The sequence below is a fragment of the Neophocaena asiaeorientalis genome, unplaced genomic scaffold (genome assembly GCF_003031525.2).
Source record: "Neophocaena asiaeorientalis asiaeorientalis breed wild unplaced genomic scaffold, Neophocaena_asiaeorientalis_V1.1 scaffold327, whole genome shotgun sequence".
NCBI lineage: Eukaryota > Metazoa > Chordata > Mammalia > Artiodactyla > Phocoenidae > Neophocaena > Neophocaena asiaeorientalis.
Window position 1 is genome coordinate 3,007,167 of NW_020174560.1, and position 26,060 is coordinate 3,033,226.

At 44.6% G+C, this 26,060-nt stretch overlaps 1 protein-coding gene across 2 annotated transcripts in view; it reads left to right on the forward strand.

The window, feature by feature from the left end:
• Window positions 1-1,083: 1,083 nt before the first annotated feature.
• The window catches only part of SCPEP1 (serine carboxypeptidase 1), a 42,074-nt gene continuing 17,097 nt past the window's right edge, over window positions 1,084-26,060 (forward strand). The window contains exons 1-6 of one of the 2 annotated variants that reach the window (XM_024757624.1): window positions 1,084-1,204; window positions 3,091-3,239; window positions 7,941-8,030; window positions 10,536-10,691; window positions 11,036-11,110; window positions 23,183-23,255. In XM_024757624.1, coding sequence (XP_024613392.1) covers window positions 1,141-1,204; window positions 3,091-3,239; window positions 7,941-8,030; window positions 10,536-10,691; window positions 11,036-11,110; window positions 23,183-23,255 — 607 coding nt within the window. In that variant the 5' untranslated portion in view covers window positions 1,084-1,140. The remainder of the gene's footprint in view (window positions 1,205-3,090; window positions 3,240-7,940; window positions 8,031-10,535; window positions 10,692-11,035; window positions 11,111-23,182; window positions 23,256-26,060) is intronic. The other variant, XM_024757623.1, reaches the window with a different exon arrangement.

The following is a 26,060-nucleotide window of genomic DNA, read 5'->3' on the forward strand; positions in this document are numbered from 1 at the left end:
CCTCCTCCAGATTGGGTTTTTTGTCCCTACATAGTCAGGCCAGGACTGTCATGGCACTCTGGAAAAATTATTTCAGGTCTCAGTACAATGAGGACCTTTCACTTTGATATGTCACCTTTCCATAAATGATTGTTTTTTGTGTGCACAGAGCATGTGCCGGTTGTCATTAACTTGATGACACCACTGGGCAGGATATAGGTCTCATGCCACCATTGTTGTATTGTTCCGGGGCATGTCTCAGGCTTCTGTTGCATTATTTTGTTGTTAAGCAAGCCAATCTGGCTTTGATGCTAAGCCACTTGTTCTGCTTTGAGTCAAGCAAGCCCACATTTTTTCAGGATTTTCCCATTACTTTCTTGAGTGATCATTAATCTTACTGTGGTCTCCCAAAGCTCCCTAAAGTTCCCTATCAACAATCCCCCTAACGGGGTTTCTAAGCTAACTATTTGATTATCCTACTCAATCCCTATCATTAACAACACAGAATTATGCCAATGACAAATTATCGAGAAAAAAAACAGAATAAAAAATTTTATTATCGTATTTAAAAAGATGACGTAAAAGACTAGAGGAAAAAAAAATCCCAAATGCCAACAATGTAGTATCCAATTTTTCCCCCAAATTTCCAAAATGTCCATTATATTCGTAATTTTATAAGAAAAATAATTTTAAGAACAAATCTATGAAAATGGAATCTCACAGTTTCCAGATTAAGCTGGCCAGGTTTAATCTGATTTGGGGCAGATGCAGCAGTTTGAAATGCCAGGTCTTTTGTTGGGGAAGGAAGAGATGGGCGGGGCAGGAAGGACGGTCCTCCTGGTTATTTCTCTGTAGCGTCTCAGTTCTGTCGCACAACCCAAGTCAAATCAATGCATTAAACGCCTCTTCCTTTCTGCTTGTCCCCAAAACGACAAAAAGAACACGCCGAGCGCCGTTGCAGGGATGCTAGTGGGCCAGTTGGGCAGAGGGTGCGCGAGACGTCGCTAGCCTCTCCACCCGCCCAAGCCCCGCCCAAGCCCCGGCCCCGCCCCGACGCCCAGGCTCCGCCCCCGTCCCGGCTCGGCCTTGCCCAGCCCGCCACCGTCACGTGGTGAGGCGCGGGGTCCAGCCTTTGGTTGATGCTGCCGCGCGGTGTTCGTCATGGAGCTGGCGCCGCGGAGTTGTCGTATGCCGCTGCTGCTGCTGCTCCTGGGCCTGAGCACGGGTAGGTTCGGGCAAAAGTGCTTCAGCGGCCGGTGCCTCCTTCTCTTCTTTAGGGATAAGAATGTTAGTGGGTTTGTGCTTTTTAAAGCATATTCCTTTTCCCCTGTTTCTGCCTTGCGTAATTATTTTTGCTTTTGAGCCTCACTTTTTTTTTTTTTCCTGATTCAAAGTTCTTTTTCTACTTTTTTCTGGCTCTGGGTGGTCTGCTGGCTTGTTTCTTCCCTGCGTGTAGGTAGAAGCAGTTTTGCAAAATGTAAGATTTGGAGAAGCTCCTGATCAATGAGGGTTCCGCATTCTTAAGGCCACCTCCCTTTTCCTGCCGTGATTGGCTGCTAAATGAGATTATAAGGTCTTTTTATTTTGAACTGAAACGCACGGTACCAAGACTCTGAAAAATCCTACCACGAATGGGACGTTTAATTGCGAGTAAGCCTTTCTCCCTCTACCTGATCAGAACAGGCGAGATAATATGTCCCCTCACCGCAGTCCGTTTTGGCAAAAACAAATTCGTGTTTAATGGGATGACTTGCAAATTGATTTTCAGTCTTTTCTTTAAGCAAAATGAGCCCTGGTGTGAATCAAGAACTGAGAATTCGAACTAACCACAAACTTGCCTTGTGATCTTAGGCAAGTTGCTTAACTTGTTTTCCCTTTTGTAAAATGGGGATCATATGACCCTTCGACTTGTGTCTGGGAAATGTTGTCGAATAGGTTGCCCCCCGATTTTTTTTATATAAATTTATTTTATTTTGTTATTACTTATTTTTGGCTGCGTTGGGTCTTTGTTGCTGTGCGCGGGCTTTCTCTAGTTGCGGCGAGCGGGGGCATTCATTGAATGCCTGGTAAGTGCTAGGTATTGTACAACTATCTTGATTGTTTCAAGGATCTTGCATTTTTTTAGTTGGTCTAACGATTAAGGAGATACCCTTTTTCATATTTGTTGCCGACCTTTCTTTGTTGTTTTGCCTTTTATTTTTGTTGTACAGAAATGTAACAAGTTTCTGTCCTCAACTCTTTTTGATATTTGTTTTATAGTCTCTAGGGGTATGGTTTAATCGCTTCCCCATCCAGAGGTCAAAAAGACTTTCAACTCTATTTTCATATTATTTTTCACATCTAAATTTTAAAATTGAAATATCTGAACCACTTGGAATTTATTTTGGTTTAGAGTGTTAAGAAAGAACCTACATCTCTATTTTTTTTCTTCAAAAATCTAACAGTTGCCCCAGAGTAATATAGTAAGTAATCTTGCCCCACTAACTTGTGATGCTTCTTTTTGTTTTTTGGTTTTTTTTTTTGGTTATGCGGGCCTCTCACTGTTGTGGCCTCTCCCGTTGCGGAGCACAGGCTCCGGAGGTGCAGGCTCAGCGGCCATGGCTCACGGGCCTAGCCGCTCCATGGCATGCGGGATCCTCCCAGACCGGGGCATGAACCCATGTCCCCTGCATCGGCAGGCGGACTCTCAACCACTGCGCCACCAGGGAAGCCCGTGATGCTTCTTTAATTGTATATTAAATGAGGAACAAAAATCAACGTGCTGCATTTTGAGATTTTTCTTTTTTCCCCCAAGTGTAAATCTCTCTCTCTCTTTTAAACAGAATTATAAACACGTTTTATGCTTCCTGTTAAAAATCCAAACATTACAGAGGGTGTAGGTGAAAACGTGAAAGCCTCCAGCACCCTGTGCCACTATTAAGTTTGGTATGTTTTTTCATAGCTGAGTTTTTTGAGTTTTTTTTTCCTTATCTCCACAATATATTGGAGTAAATAAATTGTCTGAAGTATAAACCAAATCATCACTAGCCTAACCCAGCCGTGTCTCCTGGGCTGGGAATTTAACTGGACATAGACATTCTTCCAGAAAATCCAATTGTGCTTCTGTTTCAGGAGCTGTCATCAGCTGGCCCACAGAAGAGGGCAAGGAAGTATGGGATTATGTGACTGTCCGGAAGGACGCCCACATGTTCTGGTGGCTCTATTATGCCACCAGCCCCAGCAAGAACTTCTCAGAACTGCCCCTGGTCATGTGGCTTCAGGTAAAATTGGTTTCACTGCCTGGCCTGAGGTTGAGGCCAGGTTTCCCCCACTTACCACTTTGCTTGCCCTTAAAGGCTCACAGCTCAGCAGTGAAGAACTGATGTGGTCCAGCAGCCAGCTGGGGCTCTCCTAGGCTTGGGGATTCAGCGTCCTTCTGAGACAGGCAAAGGCGATGGTACAGTCAAGGAAGCCAAATCAGAGAGTGAGAGGTTCTAGTCTTTTACGGGGGTCTTTTTCTATTGAGCCCAGCACAGGTAGCAGTAGGAACCCTAACTGGAAGCTCCTGAAGACACATTTGACAATGTGCTGACAGAAAGTGTTTCTGGAAGGTTCCAAAGCAAAGACTGAGGTACCCTGACCAGCCCTTCCTCTCCCTCCCCTCCCAGTCCTTTCCTAGACCTGAATTCCTTGCCCCTAGAAAAACTGGTATTTTGAAAGAACTCGGCATTTTGTATCTTAGAATTAAGTGTTGGGCCCTATCCTTCTCCCTAAAGAGTGTTTGCATCTTAATCTTGAGCTGTAGTGGAAGGATTGAAGACATGAAACTGGTTGGAAATTATTTGAGGGCAGGCAGAGGATCCTTCCTTTCATTCCTGAAATGTCTGTACAAAGGTAGCCCACACCCACCTGGAAGACCAAGATCTAGGGAGGGGTTGAGGAATGCGGTCTTGCTTCACCTTCTGGAAACTGTAGGCATGGCCCAGCTGGGGCGCCAGGTTGCTCACCAGTAAATAGGGCGCCCTAGGGCTTCCCTGGTGGCGCAGTGGTTGAGAGTCCGCCTGCCGATGCAGGGGACACGGGTTCGTGCCCCGGTCCGGGAAGATCCCACATGCTGCGGAGCGGCTGGGCCCGTGAGCCATGGCCGCTGAGCCTGCGCGTCCGGAGCCTGTGCTCCGCAGCGGGAGAGGCCACAACAGTGAGAGGCCCGCGTACCAAAAAAGAAAAAAAAAATAGGGTGCCCTGATACTCACCCCCATGGGATGTAAATGTCACTTCCTCCAAAAATGTCATTATTCATAAGCAGCCTCCCAGTGTCCCCAGCTTTGCCTTCCAGACCAGTGGATAGAGGCTTTCTGATGAGATAAGAAGAGCAGTTTGCATGGAGGGGCCTTTTTCTCTTGGGATTATCGCAAGTGTTTTCTTTGAAGGCTGGGGTGAGGCTCAGCCCGAGAGTGCAGATATGAAAATGTCTCAGAAGAAGAACCCGTCTGTGTGGCCCAGGGAGCTTTTGTGCATCCCGGGCGGCTGGAGATGAAGCTGTGGCAGGGCTGTCAGGGAGAGCCGTGCAGTGGACAAGCCCAGTTCTGCCTTCCTGCCACTTAGAGCCGTGGCAAAACACTTCCCTTCTCTGGGCTTTGGTCTGTGGGATTTCAGCAGTTTTCAAACTTTTTATTAATCAGCAGAACTTCTTCCCCTCCCAAGTGAAAGCTTGCAGACCAGCCAAAGCAGAAGAAAGAAGTGCTGGGGCCGAGGTTGGGGCGGAGTGCCAAGTCCCACCCATTCAGCCTCCCCTTTGTCACATGCTGCCCCTCAGGTACTCTCTGGGCTTCCAGGAACACAAGTTGAAAACCACTGAATTTCTGAAACTGCAAACCTTCCTTCTGGTTGATTGCCGAGTAGGGCAGTTGTTTTATTTGAATGAGTTGCCAACATTTACAAATCAAGACGTTTCCTTCCTTTTTCCAAAAACCATGAGATGCGATTACTTGGGGCCTGAACTTGCTGTCCCGGAGCGGAGTGGTGGGGCCCCTCCTGCATACAGGCAGGAGCTTCTGGGGGAGGGGACCCACCTGCCCTCTCTGCTCCGTGTGGTGTACTTCTGGCCCCTCAAGACCGTGCAGTTTGTGACCTTTGGTTTCTGTGAGCTGAGATGCTGTTTGATGGTTATCAACTGGTTCACTGTCCTGCTCTTCATCTCCTCAGAGGCCCAAGGGAAGGGGAAAAGCGTATGATTAAGGAAGAAATAATTAATTCAGGTTAAAAGGAGATCTCTCTTAGCCAGCCTACTGAGAATCCATGCACTGACTTCTCTGGACAGGTCTTTGGGAATCAAGGTCATGTCATCTGAGTGGAGTAGCTCTGAGTGATGTAGTGTGCTACTTTAGGTACACTTTCAGGTCATTTAAGCGTTTTAGTTTGTCCTTGGACACACTTGCCATATTTCAGAGTCACTGCATAGTCCCGGGCCATGACAGTACCCCCATCCCAAAGTTCTAGACAAAGAGATTTTGCAGTGGTATCTTATCAAGTAGAACAGAACAGGAGAATGGGATTTCTCCCACAAAGATCATACCTCTAGGATTCCAGCTTCTCTCCTTTCACTTTGGTCCTATCCCAGTCCAGTAAGTCCACTAGGAAAAAGGGGCCCAGCTTTCACTCAAGGACCCTTGATTTTGTTTTTTGCTTTGCTTTTTTTTAATTGAAGAATAGTTGGTGTACAGTATTATATGTTACAGGTATACAGTATAGTGATACACAATTTTTAAAGGTTCTACTCCATTTATAGTTCTATAAATATGGGCTATATTCCCCGTGTTGTACAATATATCCTTGTAGTTTATTTTATACGTAGTGGTTTGTATCTCTTAATCCCCTTCCTTTACATTCCCCCCTCCCTTCCCTCTCCCCCCTGGTAACCACTAGTTTGTTCTCTGTATCTGTGAGTCTGCTTCTTTTCTGTTACAGCCACTAGTTTGTTGTATTTTTTAGATTTTCCATATAAGTGACATCATACAGTGTTTGTCTTTCTTTGCCTGACTTATTTCACTTAGCATAATACCCTCAAAGTCCAATCATGTTGCTGCAGTTGGCAAAATTTCATTCTTTTTTATGGCTGAGTAGTATTCCATTGTATATATATACACCGCATCTTCTTTATCCATTCATCTGTTGGTGGGCCCTTAGGTTGCTTCCATATCTTGGCTATTATAAATAATGCTTCTATGAACATTAGGGTGCATGTATTTTTTCAAATTAGTGTTTATGTTTTTTTCAAATATATACTCAGGAGTGGAATCACTGGATCATGTGGTAGTTCTATTTTTAGTTTTTTTTTTTTGTTTGTTTTTGTTTTTGCGGTACGCGGGCCTCTCACTGCTGTGGCCTCTCCCACCGCGGAGCACAGGCTCCGGACGCGCAGGCTCAGCGGCCATGGCTCACGGGCCCAGCCGCTCCACGCCATGTGGGATCTTCCCGGACCGGGGCACGAACCTGCGTCCCCTGCATCGGCAGGCGGACTCTCAACCACTGCGCCACCAGGGAAGCCCCTATTTTTAGTTTTTTGAGAAACCTCGATACTGTTTTCCACAGTGGCTGCACCAATTTACATTCCCACCGACAGTGTTACAAGGATTCCCTTTTCTCCACATCCTCGCCAACATTTGTTGTTTGTGGTCTTTTTGATGATAGCCATTCTGACAGGTGTGAGGTGGTATCTCATTATGGTTTTGGTTTGCGTTTCCCTGATGATTAGCAGTGTTGAGAATCTTTTCATGTACATGCTGGCCACCTGCATTTCCTCTTTGGAAAAATGTCTATTGAGTTCTTCTGCCCATTTTTTAATCAGGTTGTTTGTTTTTTTGATGTTGAGTTATATGAGCTGTTCATATATGTTGGATATTAACCCCTTATTGGTCGTATCATTTGCAACTATTTTCTCCCGTTCCATAGGTCTTTTCATTCTGTCGATGGTGAGGACATTGCTTAGAGGGATTTATAGCCTCCCAGTTTTATAATAGTTAGCTTGGTGTCGGTTCAAAACATTCAATAGTTTCATAAACTCTCTGTTGGGGTCCTTTAGTTACCCCTGAGCCCTGACTCTATGTTGTCTTTTTTTTTCCTTTAGATTTCCCTGTACAGATTGCCCTGGTTTCTGTTTTGCCTGAGCTGTTTCCTTCCATCATTGTGTATCTCCCTTTCCTAACCATCTTGCACAGGGAGACAGCATCCTTTTATTCAAGGCCCTCGGCCTATCCTGTTGGCTCAGCTGACCCCTGAGGTTTTGTCCAGAAAAGCACTGACCGTCCTTACCCCTGACCATCTCCTGAAGGACCTCCTCCCCTCTCTTAGCCCTTAGGAGCCATAGAACCTCTGCCTCCCATTGTCTGGGCCCCCAGCACTGAGCTTCTGTTCAGAATCCTGCCTCGCCCCTGGCCTTGGATGCCCACAGTGTTGAGTGCTTCCTGCCCAGGGACTTCCGCATTTACTATGTTATATCCTGGGGATCATCTTGATCAAACTGCCCCTCAGTCTGGGTCCCTTGTAAATCCTCAGGGACACTGAGGAGAGGGTGGTGGAGGGTCACAAGGCCCCGGGTCCAGTCCTGGTGGAGCCCCTAATTGCCACGTTCCCTCTCTGGGCCATACTGCTCATCTTTGAAGGGAGAGGTTTGGATGAGATGTTTTGAGGTCAGCAAACCCCACGTGAGGCCAAGGCTCAAGCTCAGAGAATCAGAGGTAGGAACGTTCCCTCTGGGGGCTCTTAGCCTGGTTGCTTCCTTTTTTTAGAAAGACTTGAGCAGTTACCAGGGGGCTCAGTTAGTGCAGACACTGGATCAGTTGTGTCCTGTGTGTAAGGTTGACCCAGCCATCACTGACTCATAAATTGTTTATAGTGAATGGGGTCATTGTTGTAGTGACGAAGGTTTGACTAACATTTTCTCTGACTTTATTTTTGTTTGTTTGTTTTTTTTGCTTTCACAGGGTGGTCCAGGTGGTTCCAGCACTGGATTTGGGAACTTTGAGGAAATCGGGCCCCTTGACAGAGATCTCAAACCACGAAGAACTACTTGGGTACAGTGAGGAAGGCCTCGAACTCAAACTGCCATGTGGCCTCCCCCAGGCTGAGTCCCACCCAGCCCTACCCCATTCTGGGTGGCGTCACAAGTTGAGCGATCCCACTCAACCCCCCTCCCTCTTCCTCTGTGTCCAGGGGGACCTTGCGTACTTGTCCACAGGCTTCCTCTTTGGCCGGCCTCTTCCATTTCTTGGGACAGCTTATCCCACACTGGACACCTTCCCAGCTCGGTGACCTTTCTCTCCACTTGCCTGCAGAAACCTCTGTCTACTCTAGCAGACCCCCTGGACCTTGTCATTACCCACATATTGGCCATCCCTGCAATCTGAGACACCAGGGTCCCACCTTCTGGCCACAACCTGCAATCCTTTCCCCTCCTACTCTCCTACTTCCATTCTTGTCTTCCTCAGGACTTCAAACCCCTTGTCCTCTGCCCTTTTGATGTCTCTCTAGTTCTCTGTCTCACCCCGCCCCCTCATTCTTTGCTTTACTTCGTTACCTAACCCCCACCCCTGGTTCCCTCATTCTTCTCCCTCCGCATCCTTGCCACGCCCAGCCTGGGGTCAGTCCCCCTGTCCACCTGCTCAGCCCTTTCCTCCAGGCTGCCAAACACTGGTGGGTAAAACCACACCAGTGGGCAGGGTGGGGCTGTTGCTCCCAGCTGGTGGCCACCCTCTGCTCTGTGCTTCTCCTCTGCTCCTCTCCCATCTGTTGATGGACACTAAGGTTGTTTTCACCTTTTGGCTGTTGTGAGTAATGCAGGGAACATTAGCGTACAAATATTTGTTTGGGCCCCTATTTTCAATTGGGCAGGGCGGTGGGGAATTGCTGGGTCCTATGGTAGCTCTATGTTTAATACCCAAGTGTTGTTAATATTCTTCATCCACCCCTTTTCCATCGCCTCTCACGGGTGCTTTCAAAATGCCCCCCCACCACCCCCAATCCACTTCCCACATGGTGCTTGGGTGAAACCCTCCAATGCCAGTCACTCCTTAGTTTACTGTCTTTCAGTTCCCCAAAGATCGGATCCAGATTCCTGGGCGTAAACTGGCTTCTGCTAGCCACACCTCCCAGCTTCTCTCCACGTGCACTCTCCTTGAGGCCTCTGCGTGGGCCATTCCTGGGCTTGCACTTCATTCCTTTGGTCACCCGGTCACACCTAGCTCACCATACTCACCTCTAAGACTCAGTGCGGGAGCACCTCCACCTGAAGATCCCCTCTGTGCCCTTTGATTTTCTTGTCTGTCTCCATACTGGTCTTCTTTAAGCACATTTTACTTACTCTTGCCTCAGGGCCTTTGCACATGCTGTTCCCTCAGCCTAGAACATTCACATACTCACTTCCAGTAGCAGAGTACCCCACTGGCTTGTCCCCAAGCCTCCCACGACTAATAGGGTAATGTGACTGGGGCAGAGAGCCTGAACAAGAAGTGAGGAGATGCTGGCCTTGGTCCTGACGCTGCCATTACCTATCCAACTTTGTGACCTTGGACAAGTCCTGGGCCTTTCTGGGCTTTAATGTCCTGATCAGTAAAGGACATGGCTGTAGTGTGCCATCACTAGGGATCCTTCAGGATGTAAAATTCTATCACTCTAAACCTCTTTGGGAAAGGTGTTAGAATAAATTCCATTCTTGTAGTGTTCAGCAAAGCCAGGCCAATGTGGAAACTGGATTCATCTTGAAGAAAACAGACGTGTGGTATTCTGACCTCTCACTGCATCGAGCCGTTGCTCAGACTGACACTGCATGGTTCTACCTGCACGAATGAATTACATTCAGGACATTTGTAGTGTCTGAAAGTAACAGCCTAGATGCTTCGATCCCTGTGTATATGTTAATTTTTCCTTCTTGCCTCTCCTTTTCTTTGCCTTTCTTTGCTATACTAGTCTGTGTTCCTGTTCCAATTTTTTTTTTTTTTTTTTTTTTTTTGCGGTACGCAGGCCTCTCACTGTTGTGGCCTCTCCCATTGCGGAGCACAGGCTCTGGACGCACAGGCTCAGCGGCCATGGCTCACGGGCCCAGCTGCTCCACGGCATGTGGGATCTTTCCGGACCGGGGCACGAACCCATGTCCCCTGCGTCGGCAGGCGGACTCTCAACCACTGCGCCACGAGGGGAAGCCCCCCAGTTTTTTTAAAAAAATCCATTTTAGTAACATCATAACCACACTGATATCCTCACATGTGTGGTTTTTGTTGAGCTCATATAAGGTGATCAAAAGATAGTTTGTGACTGGCTGGCTGATTGCAACATTTTATTATTATTATTTTTTTTGGTACGCGGGCCTCTCACTGTTGTGGCCTCTCCCGTTGCAGAGCACAGGCTCCTGACGCGCAGGCTCAGCGGCCATGGCTCACGGGCCCAGCAGCTCCGCGGCATGTGGGATCTTCCCGGACCGGGACACGAACCCGTGTCCCCTGCATTGGCAGGCGGACTCTCAACCACTGCATCACCAGGGGAGCCCCTGATTGCAACATTTGACTTTCCTCTGTGGCTTGTAGCTCCAGTCGGCCAGTCTCCTGTTTGTGGATAACCCAGTGGGCACTGGGTTCAGTTATGTGAACAAGAGTGACGCGTACACCAAAGACCTGGCCATGGTGGCATCAGACATGATGGTCCTTCTGAAGACTTTCTTTGAACGCCACAAAGAATTCCAGGTAAGCAAGCTCAGATGGGGGCTGACAGTTGCAGCACTGCATCTATCAGATGCAAACTTCCCCGAGAGTTACATGCCTAGCTGATTCCAGAGAAAACCTTTTTGCACCCAGGATCAGATTGTGGGCTTCTGTTTCAGTCATCACTAAAGGTGGTTTTAGCTTGAAAAAAATGACCCTGCAGCCAGTATTCTAATTAAACCTAATAATCAGATATGGGAGGAAAGATCAGCAAAAGCAGATTTGTTTTGTCTGGCCATTACATGCAATAGAAATTTGAAATTGATTCGTGTGAATTAAAAGACATTCAGGATATTTAATTCTTTGTAAATTCCTTTTCTTCCTAGACGATTCCATTCTACATTTTCTCAGAGTCCTATGGAGGAAAAATGGCTGCTGGCATTGCTCTAGAACTTTATAAGGTAACAAGGAAGATGACTTTGTTTTGATGTTGGACAGAAACTGATTATCTTTCTTGTTATAGTCACCTGATAATTGAATATTCTTTGAATAGGACCTTGTACATACAGAGTAAGTCTGTAATAATAACCATGAAAAGTTTCAAAAAGAACAATGAAGTTTGCCCCACCAGATATCGAACAGGCTATACAGCTAAGCGAGTAAAGCAATTTGGGGCTGGCATAGCAACAGAGAAATGCAGATACATGCATCAGGCTAAAGAATCTAGAAACATATTTTATATATACTTATGTATACGCATATATGTATCTGTGTATGCTTATAACACATACATATGTATCATACTTACATATGAACATATATAAATGATAAGGTGGTATTTCAAATCATTAAGGAAAACAGAATGTTCAATAAATGATATGGAGACAAGTGGCTATCACTTTGGAAAATAGTAAAGTTAGATTCTTGCCTTACATGAAACATCAGTTCTTTTTTTTAAATTTAATTTATTTATTTTATTTTTGGCTGCATTGGATCTTTATTGCTGTCCACAGGCTTTCTCTAGTTGTGGCGAGCAGGGGCTACTCTTTGTTGCATTGAGTGGGCTTCTCATTGCAGTGGCTTCTCTTGTTGCAGAGCACAGGCTCTAGGCGAGCGGGTTTCAGTAGTTGTGGCTCGCGGGCTCTAGAGCACAGGCTCAGTAGTTGTGGTGCACGGACTTAGTTGCTCCGCGGCATGTGGGTTCTTCCCAGACCAGGGCTTGAACCCGTGTCCCCTGCATTGGCAGGTGGATTCTTAACCACTGTGCCACCAGGGAAGCCCCAAAACATCAGTTCTTGATAGATTAAAAATCTAAACATAAAAATCAAAACTGTAAGAGAACCTGAAAATATAGGAGAAAAGTTTTATAATCTTGGGTACAAAAAACTTGCTTTTCCTTCATAAGATGAAACACCCAAAAGCAAAAAGAGTAAGTTTGACGTATTTAGACCACATAGAAATTCAAAAGTAATTAGAGTTTCATAAACAATTTTAAAAGATATATACACACAAATAAAAGATAATATTCTAGGGGGCTTCCCTGGTGGCGCAGTGGTTGAGAGTCCGCCTGCCGATGCAGGGGACGCGGGTTCGTGCCTCAGTCCGGGAAGATCCCACATGCCGCAGAGCGGCTAGGCCCGTGAGCCATGGCCGCTGAGCCTGCGCGTCCGGAGCCTGTGCTCTGCAACGGGAGAGGCCACAGCAGTGAGAGGCCCACGTACCGCGCCAAAAAAAAAAAAAAAAAAAGATAATATTCTAATAGGATATTGGCCAGAAAATATGGGCAAACAATTTATAGAAGAAATGCAAACTGCCTATGGACATGTGAACAATGTTCAACTTTTAATAGTAAGTCAAATCTGTGAGATTTGCAAATATTTTTAAAAATTGGTGGGAGGTCTCTGGGGGTCCAGTGATTAGCACTCCACGCCTCCACTGCAGGGGGCACGGGTTCGATTCCTGGTCGGGGAACTAAGATCCCGCATGCCACGTGGCATGGCCAAAAAAACAAATAAAATAAAATAAAGTAAAAATTTGGTAACCCCCAGTTTTGGTAAGCAGTCAGGGAAATAAGTGCTCTTGTGCACGTTTGATGGGAATGAATATTGGTAAATCGTTGTAAAAGGGCACTTTGGCAGTATCTATAAACTTTTAAAATGTATGTGCCCTTCGACCCAATAATTGCACTTCCAGGAATCTGTCCTGTGGGAATACTTATACATGTGTGTGTGTCAGAGGATGTTAAGTTCATCGTTGCTTATAATGTCCATAAACGGAAAACAAGATCAGTGGCTGTGTGTAGAGGATTATTTGACTGAAATACGTGGATCCTTCCGTGATGGACACTTTGAAGCCATCAGAAAGAATGGGTAGATCTGTGCATATGTATACATGTATGTATGTATATATGCTTCTGAAAACAAAGAAAGGAGTTAGAAGGATATATACCATGTTAACTGGTTAGTGAGCGTGAGGGTGCAGGTGGGGCAGAGGTAGAAGTTTTTCCACATTTTCTCCTGTCTCCTTCTGTGATAAAACTTTTTACAGTGAGCTTGTATGAGCTTTTTTTAATTGAAGTATAGTTGATGTACAATATTATATAAGTTACACATATACAACATAGTGACTCACAATTTATAAAGGTTATACTCTATTTATAGTAAAATATTGGCTATATTCCTCGTGTTATACAGTATGAGCTTTTTTTTAAGATTTATTAATTCTCTTTAAAAATGAACCTTTCATAAGAAGCAGTATAGGTGCATAACAGAAAATTAGAAAATACAGCAAGCACAAATTTTAAAAATTAAAAAGAGATCACCACTGTTAACACCTCAGTGTATAGCCTTTAAATCTTTTTCTGCGCTTTTAGAAATAAGTAAATTTTTTAACCAATAGGAGATAGTAGTATACGTAATGTCTGTAGCCTGCTTCCTTCCGTCACTAGTCCTCCCTTTCCTACTTCAGTAAATTTTCATCTCGAATATTCAGGCTTTAGTAATCCCAACACGTCCTTTGTGGTCAGTTTGTTTAAGCCAGGACTCAGTCCAGATCCGTGAATTACATGTGGCTGGGATGTCCCTAAAGTCCATTTTCATCTAACACAGTTCCTTTTTTATGACCCCCATTTGATAAGGAAACTAGACTAACAGAATATCCCATTTTCTGGAATTGTGTGGTAGCATCTTCATGGTGTAATTTAGTTTATTCCTCTCTTCATGGTGTTTCCTACAAAACTGGAGGTCGTAGTTAAAGGCCTGATGCATTCAAGGTAAAAGTTTTGGAGAGAATATATTATAATAGATCAGATTTCAGGAAACGATGGCCTATAGGTCAAATTCAGTCCACCACCTGCTTTTTATACGACCCATGAGCCAAGAAATGGATTTTACATTATCAAGTGACAGTGGCGGGGTGGGGTGGATTAAAAGAATAATAATATTTCATGACACATGAAAATTGTGTGAAAATCAAATTTCAAGGTCCACAAATAAAGCTGGGTTTTTTTGTAATTTTTATTTTATTTTTTTTAACATCTTTAGTGGAGTATAATTGCTTTACATTGCTTACAGAATGGTGTGTTAGTTTCTGCTTTATAACAAAGTGAATCAGTTATACATATACATATGTCGACATATCTCTTCCCTCTTGCATCTCCCTCCCTCCCACCCTCCCTATCCCACCTCTCTAGGTGGTCAAAAAGCACCAAGCTGATCTCCCTGTGCTTTGTGGCTGCTTCCCACTAGCTATCTATTTTACATTTGGTAGTGTATATATGTCCATGCCACTCTCTCACTTTGTCCCAGCTTACCCTTCTCTATCCCCATATCCTCAAGTCCATGCTCTACTAGGTCTGTGTTTTTATTCCCGTCTTGCCCCTAGGTTCTTCAGAACTTTTTTTTTTTTTTAATGTTCCATATATGTGTGTTAGAATATGGTATTTGCTTTTCTCTTTCTGACTTACTTCAATCTGTATGACAGACTCTAGGTCCATCCACCTCACTACAAATAACTCAATTTCGTTTCTTTTTATGGCTGAGTAATATTCCATTATATATATGTGCCACATCTTCTTTATCCATTCCTCTGTTGATGGACACTTAGGTTGTTTCCATCTCCGGGCTATTGTAAATAGAGCTGCAATGAACATTTTGGTACATGACTCCTTGAATTATGGTTCTCTCAGGGTATATGCCCAGTAGTGGGATTGCTGGGTCGTATGGTAGTTCTATTTTTAGTTTTTTAAGGAACCTCCATACTGTTCTCCATAGTGGCGGTATCAATTTAAATTCCCACCAACAGTGCAAGAGGGTTCCCTTTTCTCCCCACCCTCTCCACTATTTATTGTTTGTACATTTTTTGATGATGGCCATTTTGACCGGTGTGAGATGATATCTCATTGTAGTTTTGATTTGCATTTCTCTAATGATTAATGATGTTGAGCATTCTTTCATGTGTTTCTTGGCAATCTATATATCTTCTTTGGAGAAATGTCTATTTAGGTCTTCTGCCCATTTTTGGATTGGGTTGTTAGTTTTTCTGATATTGAGCTGAATGACCTGCTTGTAAATTTTGGAGATTAATCCTTTGTCAGTTGCTTCATTTGCAAATATCTTCTCCCATTCTGAGGGTTGTCTTTTTGCCTCGTTTATGGTTTCCTTTGCTGTGCAAAAGCTTTTAAGTTTCATTAGGTCCCATTTGTTTATTTTTGTTTTTTTCCCCATTTCTCTAGGAGGTGCGTCAAAAAGGATCTTGCTGTGATTTATGTCATGTAGTGTTCTGCCTATGTTTTCCTCTAAGAGTTTGATAGTGTCTGGCGTTACATTTAGGGCTTTAATCCATTTTGAGCTTATTTTTGTGTATGGTGTTATGGAGTGTTCTAATAAGGTGCGTCAAAAAGGATCTTGCTGTGATTTATGTCATGTAGTGTTCTGCCTATGTTTTCCTCTAAGAGTTTGATAGTGTCTGGCGTTACATTTAGGTCTTTAATCCATTTTGAGCTTATTTTTGTGTATGGTGTTAGGGAGTGTTCTAATTTCATTCTTTTACATGTAGCTGTCTAGTTTTCCCAGCACCACTTATTGAAGAGGCTGTCTTTGCTCCACTGTATATTCTTGCCTCCTTTATCAAAGATAAGGTGTCCATATGTGCGTGGGTTTATCTCTGGGCTTTCTGTCCTGTTCCATTGATCTATCTTTCTGTTTTTGTGCCAGTACCATACTGTCTTGATTACTGTAGCTTTGTAGTGTAGCCTGAAGTCTGGGAGCCTGATTCCTCAAGCTGTGTTTTTCGTTCTCAAGATTGCTTTGGCTACTTGGGGTCTTTTGTGTTTCCATACAACTTGTGAAATTTTTTGTTCTAGTTCTGTGAAAAATACCAGTGGTAGTTTGATAGGAATTGCATTGAGTCTGTAGATTGCTTTGGGTAGTACAATCATTTTCACAATGTTGATTCTTCCAATCCAAGAACATGTTATATCTCTCGATCTATTTGTATCAGCCTTAATTTCTTTCATCAGTGTTTTATAATTTTCTGCATACAGGTCTTTTGTCTCCTTAGGTAGGTTTACTCCTAGATATTTTATTCTTTTTCTTGTGGTAGTAAATGGGAGTCTTAATTTCACTTTCAGATTTTTCATCATTAGTGTATAGGAATGCAAGAGATTTCTGTGCATTAATTTTGTATCCTGCTACTTTACCAGATTCATCGATTACCTCTCGTAGTTTTCTGGTAGCATCTTTAGGATTCTCTGTGTACACGTCTCTGTGTATCATGTCATCTGCAAACAGTGACAGCTTTACTTCTTTTCCGATTTGGATACATTCTATTTCGTTTTCTTCTCTGATTGCTGTGGCTAAAACTTCCAAAACTATGTTGCATAATAGTGGTGAGAGTGGGCAACCTTGTCTTGTTCCTGATCTTAGTGGAAATGGTTTCAGTTTATTACCATTGAGGATGATGTTGGCTGTGGGTTTGTCATAGACGGCCTTTATTATGTTGAAGAAATTTCACTCTATGCCTACTTTCTGGAGGGTTTTTATCATAAATCGGTGTTGAATTTTGTCAAAAGCTTTCTCTGCATCTATTGAGAGGATCATATGGTTTTTCTCCTTCAGTTTGTTAATGTGGTGTATCACATTGATTGATTTGCATATATTGAAAAATCCTTGCATTCCTGGAATAAACCCCATTTGATCATGGTGTATGATCCTTTTAATGTGCTGTTGCATTCTGTTTGCTAGTGTTTTGTTGAGGATGTTTGCATCTATGTTCATCAGTGATATTGGCCTGTAGTTTTCTTTCTTTCTGACATCTTTGTCTGGCATTGGTATCAGGGTGATGGTGGCCTCGTAAAATGAGTTTGGGAGTGTTCCTCCCTCTGCTATATTTTGGAAGAGTTTGAGAAGGATAGGTGTTAGCTCTTCTCTAAGTGTTTGATAGAATGCACCTGTGAAGCCATCTGGTCCTGGGCTTTTGTTTGTTGGAAGATTTTTAATCACAGTTTCAATTTCAGTGCTTGTGATTGGTCTGTTCATATTTTCTATTTCTTCCTGGTTCAGTCTTGGCAGGTTGTGCATTTCTAAGAATTTGTCCATTTCTTCCAGGTTGTCTGTTTTATTGGCATAGAGTTGCTTGTAGTAATCTCTCATGATCCTTTGTATTTCTGCAGTGTCAGTTTTTACTTCTCCTTTTTAATTTCTAATTCTATTGATTTGAGTCTTCTCCCTTTTTTTCTTGATGAGTCTGGCTAATGGTTTATCAATTTTGTGTATCTTCTCAAAGAACCAGCTTTTAGTTTTATTGGTCTTTGCTATCGTTTCCTTCATTTCTTTTTCATTTATTCCTCATCTGATCTTTATGATTTCTGGCCTTCTGCTAACTTTAGGGTTCTTTTGTTCTGCTTTCTCTAATTGCTTTAGGTGTAAGGTTAGGTTGTTTATTTGAGATGTTTCTTGTTTCTTAAGGTAGGATTGTATTTCTATAAACTTCCCTCTTAGAACTGCTTTTGCTGCATCCCATAGGTTTTGGGTCATTGTGTTTTCATTGTCATTTGTTTTTAGGTATTTTTTGATTTGCTCTTTCATTTCTTCAGTGATCTTTTGGTTATTAAGTATAGCCTCCATGTGTTTGTATTAAGTTTATTAAGTTTGTATTAAGTTTATTAAGTTTTGTATTAAGTTTATTAAGTTTGAATTAAGTTTAGCCTCCATGTGTTTGTATTTTTTATAGATTTTTTCCTGTAATTGATATCTAGTCTCATAGCGTTGTGGTCGGAAAGATACTTGATACGATTTCAATTTTCTTAAATATACACAGCATATATACAGGTCTTCTTTTTGTATCCATTCAGCCAGTCTATGTCTTTTGGTTAAATTACATTTAAGGTAATTATCGATATGTATGTTCCTATGACCATTTTCTTAATTGTTTTGGGTTTGTTATTGTAGGTCTTTTCCTTCTCTTGTGTTCCTGCCTAGAGAAGTTCCTTTAGCATTTGTTCTAAAGTTGGTTTGGTGGTGCTGAATTCTCTTAGCTTTTGCTTATCTGTAAAGGTTTTAATTTCTCCATGAAATCTGAATGTGATCCTTGCTGGTTCGAGTAATCTTGGTTGTAGGTTTTTCTCCTTCATCAGTTTAATATGTCCTGCTACCCGCTTCTGGCTTGCAGAGTTTCTGCTGAAAGATCAGCTGTTAACCTTATGGGGATTCCCTTGTGTGTTATTTGTTGTTTTTCCCTTGCTGCTTTTAATATTTTTTCTTTGTATTTAATTCTCTTTTTCTTTTCTTTCTGTGGTACGCGGGCCTCTCACTGTTGTGGCCTCTCCCATTGCGGAGCACAGGCTCCGGATGCACAGGCTCAGCGGCCATGGCTCATGGGCCCAGCCACTCCGCGGCATGTGGGATCTTCCCAGACCAGGGCACGAACCCGTGTCCCCTGCATCGGCAGGCGGACTCCCAACCACTGCACCACCAGGGAAGCCCTGTATTTAATTTTTGATAGTTTGATTAGTATGTGTCTTGGCATGTTCCTCCTTGTATTTATCCGTATGGGACTCTCTGTGCTTCCTGGACTTGATTAACTATTTCGTTTCCCAAATTAGGGAAGTTTTCAACTATAATCTCTTCATATATTTTCTCAGTCCCTTTCTATTTCTCTTCTTCTTCTAGGACCCCTATAATTCGAATGTTGGTGCGTTTAATGTTGTCCCAGAGGTCTCTGAGATTGTCCTCAATTATTTCATTCTTTTTTCTTTATTCTGCTCTGCGGTAGTTATTTCCACTATTTTATCTTCCAGGTCACTTATCCGTTCTTCTGCCTCAGTTATTCTGCTACTGACCCCTTCTAGAGAATTTTTAATTTCATTTGTTGTGTTGTTCATCATTGTTTGTTTTCTCTTTAGTTCTTCTAGGTCCTTGGTAAATGTTTCTTGCATTTCCTCTATTCTATTTCCAAGATTTTGGATCATCTTTACTATCATTATTCTGAATTCTTTTTCAGGTAGACTGCCTATTTCCTCTTCATTTGTTAGGTCTGGTGGGTTTTTACCTTGCTCCTTCATCTGCTGTGTGTTTTTCTGTCTTTTCGTTTTGCTTATCTTACTGTGTTTGGGGTCTCCTTTTAGCAGGCTACAGGTTCGTAGTTCCCGTTGTTTTTGGTGTCTGTCCCCAGTGGCTACGGTTGGTTCAGTGGGTTGTGTAGGCTTCCTGGTGGAGGGAACTAGTGCCTGTGTTCTGGTGGATGAGGCTGGATCTTGTCTTTCTGTTGGGCAGGTCCATGTCTGGTGGTGTGTTTTGGGGTGTCTGTGGCCTTATTATGATTTTAAGCAGCCTCTCTGATAATGGATGGGGTTGTGTTCCTGTCTTGCTAGTTGTTTGGCATAGGGTGTCCAGCACTGTAGCTTGGTGGTTGTTGAGTGGCGTTGGGTCTTGGTGTTGAGATGGAGATCTCTGGGAGATTTTCGCCATATGATACTACGTGGTGCTGGGAGGTCTCTTGTGGATCAGTGTCCTGAACTTGGCTCTCCCACCTGAGAGGCACAGCCCTCACGCCTGGCTGAAGCACAAAGAGCCCATCATCTACACGGCTCAGAATAAAAGGGAGAAAAGAAGAAGATAAAATAAAGTAAAATAAAACAAAGTCATTAAAATTAAAAATAATTATTAAAAATTTTTTAAAGTAATAAAAAAAAAGAGAGAAAGAAAGAAAGAAGAGAGCAACCAAACCAAAAAACAAATCCAGAAATGATAACAAGTGTTAAAAACTATACTAGGGGAAAAAAAATGGACAGACAGAACCCTAGGACAAATTGTAAAAGCCAAGCTATACGGACAAAATCACACACAGAAGCATACACATACACACTCACAAAAAGAGAAAAAGGGGGAAAAAAAAAATATATATATATACATATATCATTGCTCCCGAAGTCCACCTCCTCAATTTGGGATGATTCGTTGTCTATTCAGGTGTTCCACAGATGCAGGGTACATCAAGTTGATTGTGGAGCTTTAATCCGCTGCTCCTGAGGCTGCTGGGAGAGATTTCCCTTTCTCTTCTCTGTTCGCACAGTTCCCGGGGTTCAGGTTTGGATTTGGCCCCGCCTCTTTGTGTAGGTCGCCTGAGGGCATCTGTTCCCGCTCAGACAGGATGAGGTTAAAGGAGCAGGTGATTCGGGGTCTCTGGCTCACTCAGGCAGGGAGGAGGGAGGGGTGAGGATGCGGGGCGAGCCTGCGGCGGCAGAGGCCGGCGTGACGTTGCACCGGCCTGAGGCACAATGTGTGTTCTCCCGGGGAAGTTGTCCCTGGATCCCGGGACCTTGGCAGTGGCGGGCTGCTCAGGCTCCTGGGAGGAGAGGTGTGGAGAGTGACCTGTGCTGCACACAGGCTGCCTGGTGGTGGCGGCAGCAGCAGCCTTAGCGTTTCATGCCCGTCTCTGGGGTCTGCGCTGTTAGCCGCGGCTCACGCCCGTCTCTGGAGCTCCTTTAAGCAGCGTTCTTAATCCCCTCTCCTCGCGCACCAGGAAACGGAGGCAAGAAAAAGTCTCTTGTCTCTTCGGCAGCTCCAGACTTTTCCTGGACTCCCTCCCGTCTAGCTGTGGTGCACTAGCCCCCTTCAGGCTGTGTTCACGCCGCCAACCCCACTGCTCTCCCTGGGATCTGACCTCCGAAGCCCGAGCCTCCGCTTCCAGCCCCCGCCTGTTCCAGCGGGTGAGCAGGCAAGCCTCTCGGGCTGGTGAGTGCTGGTCGGCACCGATCCTCTGTGTGGGAATCTCTCCCCGCTTTGCCCTCCGCACCCCTGTTGCTGTGCTCTCCAAAGCTTTCCCCCACCGCCACCCACAGTCTCCGCCCGCGAAGGGTCTTCTAGTGTGTGGAAACCTTTCCTCCTTCACAGCTCCCTCCCCCTGGTGCGGGTCCCGTCCCTATTCTTTTGTCTCTTTTTTCTTTTGCCCTACCCAGGTACATGGGGAGTTTCTTGCCTTTTGGGAGGTCTGAGGTCTTCTGCCAGCGTTCAGTGGGTGTTCTGTAGGAGTTGTTCCACATGTAGATGTATTTCTGATGTATTTGTGGGGAGGAAGGTGGTTTCCACATCTTACTCTTACGCCATCTTGAAGCTCCTCCACAAATAAAGTTTTATTAGAACTCTCACTTGTTTACATATTGCTTGTGGCTGCTTTAGCAGTGCAGTGGTAGAGTTGAGTAACTGCAATGTAGTAGACTTTTGTTCTACAAAGCCTAGAATATTTAATATCTGCCCCTTATAGAAAAAATTGCCAGCCTCTGATGTAGGGGATGTTGTGCACTTCATTTTGCTTTGAATCAGAGGGCACATAATAACCAGATCTAGTCTGCTCCCTCCATTGGACTCCTATACCCTCCGCCTGGACAGAAAATGATCTGAGTGGTGTTATTTTCACCTGACATGGATGTCCAGTTCTTCATCCATCTTTCACTGAATAATGGTTTTAACATCAATTTTTAATTCTTACGCAAGTCAGTAATTTCATTAGGAGTTTCCAAATGATGGTTTTCTCCTCCCTTCATTTTGTTCACATTTGTTAGCTGGTATTCTCCTATAAAGTGGAACTTTTCCTCATCAACTGGTAGTATTTAAGTAACTTGAAATAAGTTCCTTTTGGAAAAGCCAAATAATGGCATAATTTTTTCTCTTTTATTACCAGTGTTCAAAGTCAGGCTATTCATTGTTTTCTTATTTTAGATCTCTGAATAGCCTGTGCATTCACAAAATTCAAAATATGTAAAAGGTATGCTATAAAAATTCTCCGTCTCGGGCTTCCCTGGTGGCGCAGTGGTTGAGAGTCCGCCTGCCGATGCAGGGGACACGGGTTCGTGCCCCGGTCCGGGAAGATTCCACGTGCCGCGCGAGCGCGGAGCGGTGGGCCCGTGAGCCACGGCCGCTGAGCCTGCGCGTCCGGAGCCTGTGCTCCGCAACGGGAGAGGCCACAACAGTGAGAGGCCCGCGTACCGCAAAAAAAAAAAAAAAAAATGTCCGTCTTGCCTCTGTCCCCCGCCCAAGGCCACCTCTGTTAGCTTCTTCAGTACCTTTTCAGAGTATTTCATGCCTATATACGCTAGTTCATGTATATTCTTTGCCCCCATTTTTATACAAATGATTGTATATACTGCACACTGTTCCACATGTCTCTTTTTTACTTTAACAATATACCCTGGAGATCTTTTTATATTCGACCATAAAAAGCCTTCTCATTCCTTTTGTTTGTTCGTTTGTTTTTTGTGGTACGCGGGCCTCTCACTGTTGTGGCCTCTCCCGTTGCGGAGCGCAGGCTCCAGACGCGCAGGCTCAGTGGCTGCGGCTCACGGGCCCAGGCGCTCCGTGGCATCTTCCCGGACCGGGGCACGAACCCGTGTCCCCTGCATCGGCAGGCGGACTCTTAACCACTGCGCCACCAGGGAAGCCCCTCATTCCTTTTTTTAAGCTGCATCATGCACCATGGAAATAACCATAATTAATTTAGCCCACCGTATTGATAAATATTTCAGTTGTTTCCAATGTTCTGCTACTGGGCAGATGAATTCCTTTTAAATGGATAAAAGCAGCAGGGGGCATGAGTTCCCAGTCCTAAGGCATCCATTCCACCCTCAAGGACCTTCTGAGGAGGCCTCCCAGCTCTCCAGTGTCCCCTGGAGACAGTGGCGATTGTACCCAGAGAGCCCCCAGAGCACCTTGTGAGAAATCAGAGACCTCCAGGGGAAAGAGTGCCAGCGTCCTTTCTAAGGAAGAGATAGGAGCTACACCAGGTCCCCCGCACATCCTGCCAACACCCTTGGGAAAACTCAAACAGTTCCTACTCATTTTGCAAATGGCAGCAGGAAAGAGTTACCCTTGCCTTCTAGTGGGCATCTGTTGTCTTTGGATATCCAGGGTATCCTGGGTGGGCTGGAGCTGTCTCTGCTCAGGAAAGGCAGTGTATAAAGGCCTGGCTCCCTCATGTTGAGGAAGGGATGGAGGCCCCTGGGTCTTCTTGACAAGGGTATTTCTTGGCTTCTCTTTCAGGCCATTCAGCAAGGGACCATCCAGTGCAACTTTGCCGGGGTTGCTTTGGGTGATTCCTGGATCTCTCCCATCGGTAAGTAGGGAATTTTCAGACATTTTAAACGTCCCTTTCCCTACCCTTCGGGACTTTGGGCTGTGGTATCTAGATCAAAGAACAAGGCAGTGGAATTCTCTGGGTCCTTGAAAAAGTCAGCACAGAAAGTGTTTGCTCCAGGAGTATTCCAAGAAATTCAGGAGTGAGCACTCACAGTGCACCTACCGTGGACTGCTACAGGCTGAACCGAGGTCTCTTATTTGATTTTCACAACAAAAGAATCAAATTTTACAGTTGAAGACATTCTAGAGACGTAGAAAGATGATGGAATTTGCCCTCCGACACACAGAATGAGTTGCCTGGGCAGGATACAAACCCAAGTCTGTTTGTCATCTCGTCCTGTCCACCATCCTTATGCTAACATGAGCATTTGGGGTGAAATTCCCACCTGTTGCTCATTTTGATGGTGAGACAGGGCTACCATCTGGTCCTGTAACTCAGAGGTTCGAAGTTTCATAACCTGAGCATCCTTGTTGGGAGTATAGATAAAAGCTGTTTGGATTGTATACACCCAAGGTGTGGCTTCAGGCATCTGAAATAGTCACTGTGGTAGGGTTAACGCTAGTGAGGATTTCTAAATCTCAGCAATGTTGATGTTTTGAGCATCATGTGATTCTTTGTTGTGGTGGGGGAGGGGTGTCCCGTGCAGTGAAGGATATTAGCAGCATCTCTACCCGTTAGATGCCAGTATTTCCACCCCAGCTTGGCAACCAACAATATCTCCAGACATATTGCCAAATGTCCCCAGGGGACAAAATCACCCCAGTTAGGAACTACTGCCCTAACCTAACAAAAGGTGACTTTTCACAGACAAAACCAAACGGTAGAGTTAGATTTCAGAAGAGAAGTTGCCTCTGAAATGGGGAGGGGAATAAGCTGGAAAGGGACACGAAGGAACTTTTTAGGCTCTCGTTGGGTGGTTGTTACACGAGTGGATGTGTTAATCGAAACTCTTCTAAATGTATGTCTATGGTTTGTGATGATGCCTCAGGTTTTTAAAAATAATAATTTATACAAGGTAATATTTTCCCCTTAAAAGATAGAGATTTGGCTCGTTACAGAGCCATGTCCCTGATGGATTCAAGACATTCTGAAGCTGCTTGGAATGGTTATTTCTTGCCCTCGTTCTTGGCATCTCCAGGGCAGGGGCTAAAGGACAGAACTGAAAGCTCAGTCCGCATTGTGAAAAGGGCTGCTCTTTGTGTTTCCTTCCTGGATGTACTTCCTAGGACGCCAAGATGTTGCAGAAGCCTTGACCTGAGGCGTGAGGGAGTCAGCAGGTTTCCTGACAGGTGTCTCACTCAGAGTGACGGTCCTGGCCTCACACTTCCTTCGAGGGTCTCATCACAGCTGTGTTAATAACACTAAACACTTCGTGTGTTAACTTCACTTAATGCTTGCAACAGCTCCGTGGGATGGATGGTATTATTATCCTAGTTTTGGAGGTGATGAAATGGAGACTCAGAGAGGTTAAGCAATCTTCCTAAAGTCACACAGCTAAAGCCAGGATGCACATGAAGGCAGCAGGCAGTGGAATCCATGCACTTAACCATTACCCTGCATTCCCCTGAGACCAGTAAGTTAGCCTCATGGCTTTGCATGTGCTCTTCATCTGGTCCAAAATCTCCCGAATTCACATTGTTGTGACCCACCTCCCCTTTTGAATCTTCCTGCCCAGCTCTTAACCCTCCTTCCAGGTCCACCTTGATCCCTTCTTCCAGATCCACCTTACGTATCACTCTTCCACCCCAGAAGTACTCTCTTTTTTGAAGAAGTACTATTAATTTTCACAAGCAATTATTAATTGCTCTCTAGGGAGTAGTTGTTTTGTTGGATGCTAGGAAAGATGCACAGACATGCTTCATTCCTTCAAGAAGATCTGCACAGTTCAGTATGGTAGCCGTAGCCACATATGACTATTTATATTAATTAAAATACATAAAATTTTCCATCTTTCATTTGTACTACCCACAATTTCAAAGTGCCCAATAGCCACATGTGGCTGTTGACTATTGTTCTGGACCACACAGATACAGAACATTTTGAGAATTCCCTGGCGGTCCAGTGGGTTAGGACTCTGTGCTTCCACTGCAGGGGGCACGGGTTCAGTCCCTGGTCGTGGAACTACGATCCCACAAGCCTCGCGGTGCGGAAGAAAAAGAAAAAGACGTAGAACATTTCCATCATTGCAGAAAGTTCTACTGGACATCAGAGGTCCGCATCAGAGTTCAGCAACTACGGCCTCCAAGTCAATTCTGTCCTGCCACTCTGCTTTAGTAAATAAAGTTTTTACTGGGACACAGTCACACCTATTTATTTACATATCCTCTGACTGTTTGGAGGCTGCCGAAACAGAGTTGAGTAGTTGTAACAGAGATCAGCTGGCCTGCAAAGCCAGAAATATTTATTATTTATCTCTTTCTTTCAGAAAAAGTTTGTCAGTCCCTGGTCTAGATCAAGCAGGGAATGGGATGCATTGGAGAACTGCAGATGATTCTTTATAAGAAACTGAGGGGGGCTTCCCAGGTGGCGCAGTGGTTGAGAGTCCGCCTGCCGATGCAGGGGACACGGGTTTGTGCCCCTGTCCGGGAAGATCCCACATGCTGTGGAGCGGCTGGGCCCGTGAGCCATGGCCGCTGAGCCTGCGCGTCCGGAGCCTGTGCTCCGCAACGGGAGAGGCCACAACAGTGAGAGGCCCGCGTACCGCAAAAAAAAAAAAAAAGCAACAGAAACTGAGGCACAGGTTTGATGGTTTAGCTGGAGAGGTGAATGACAACTGGGTCC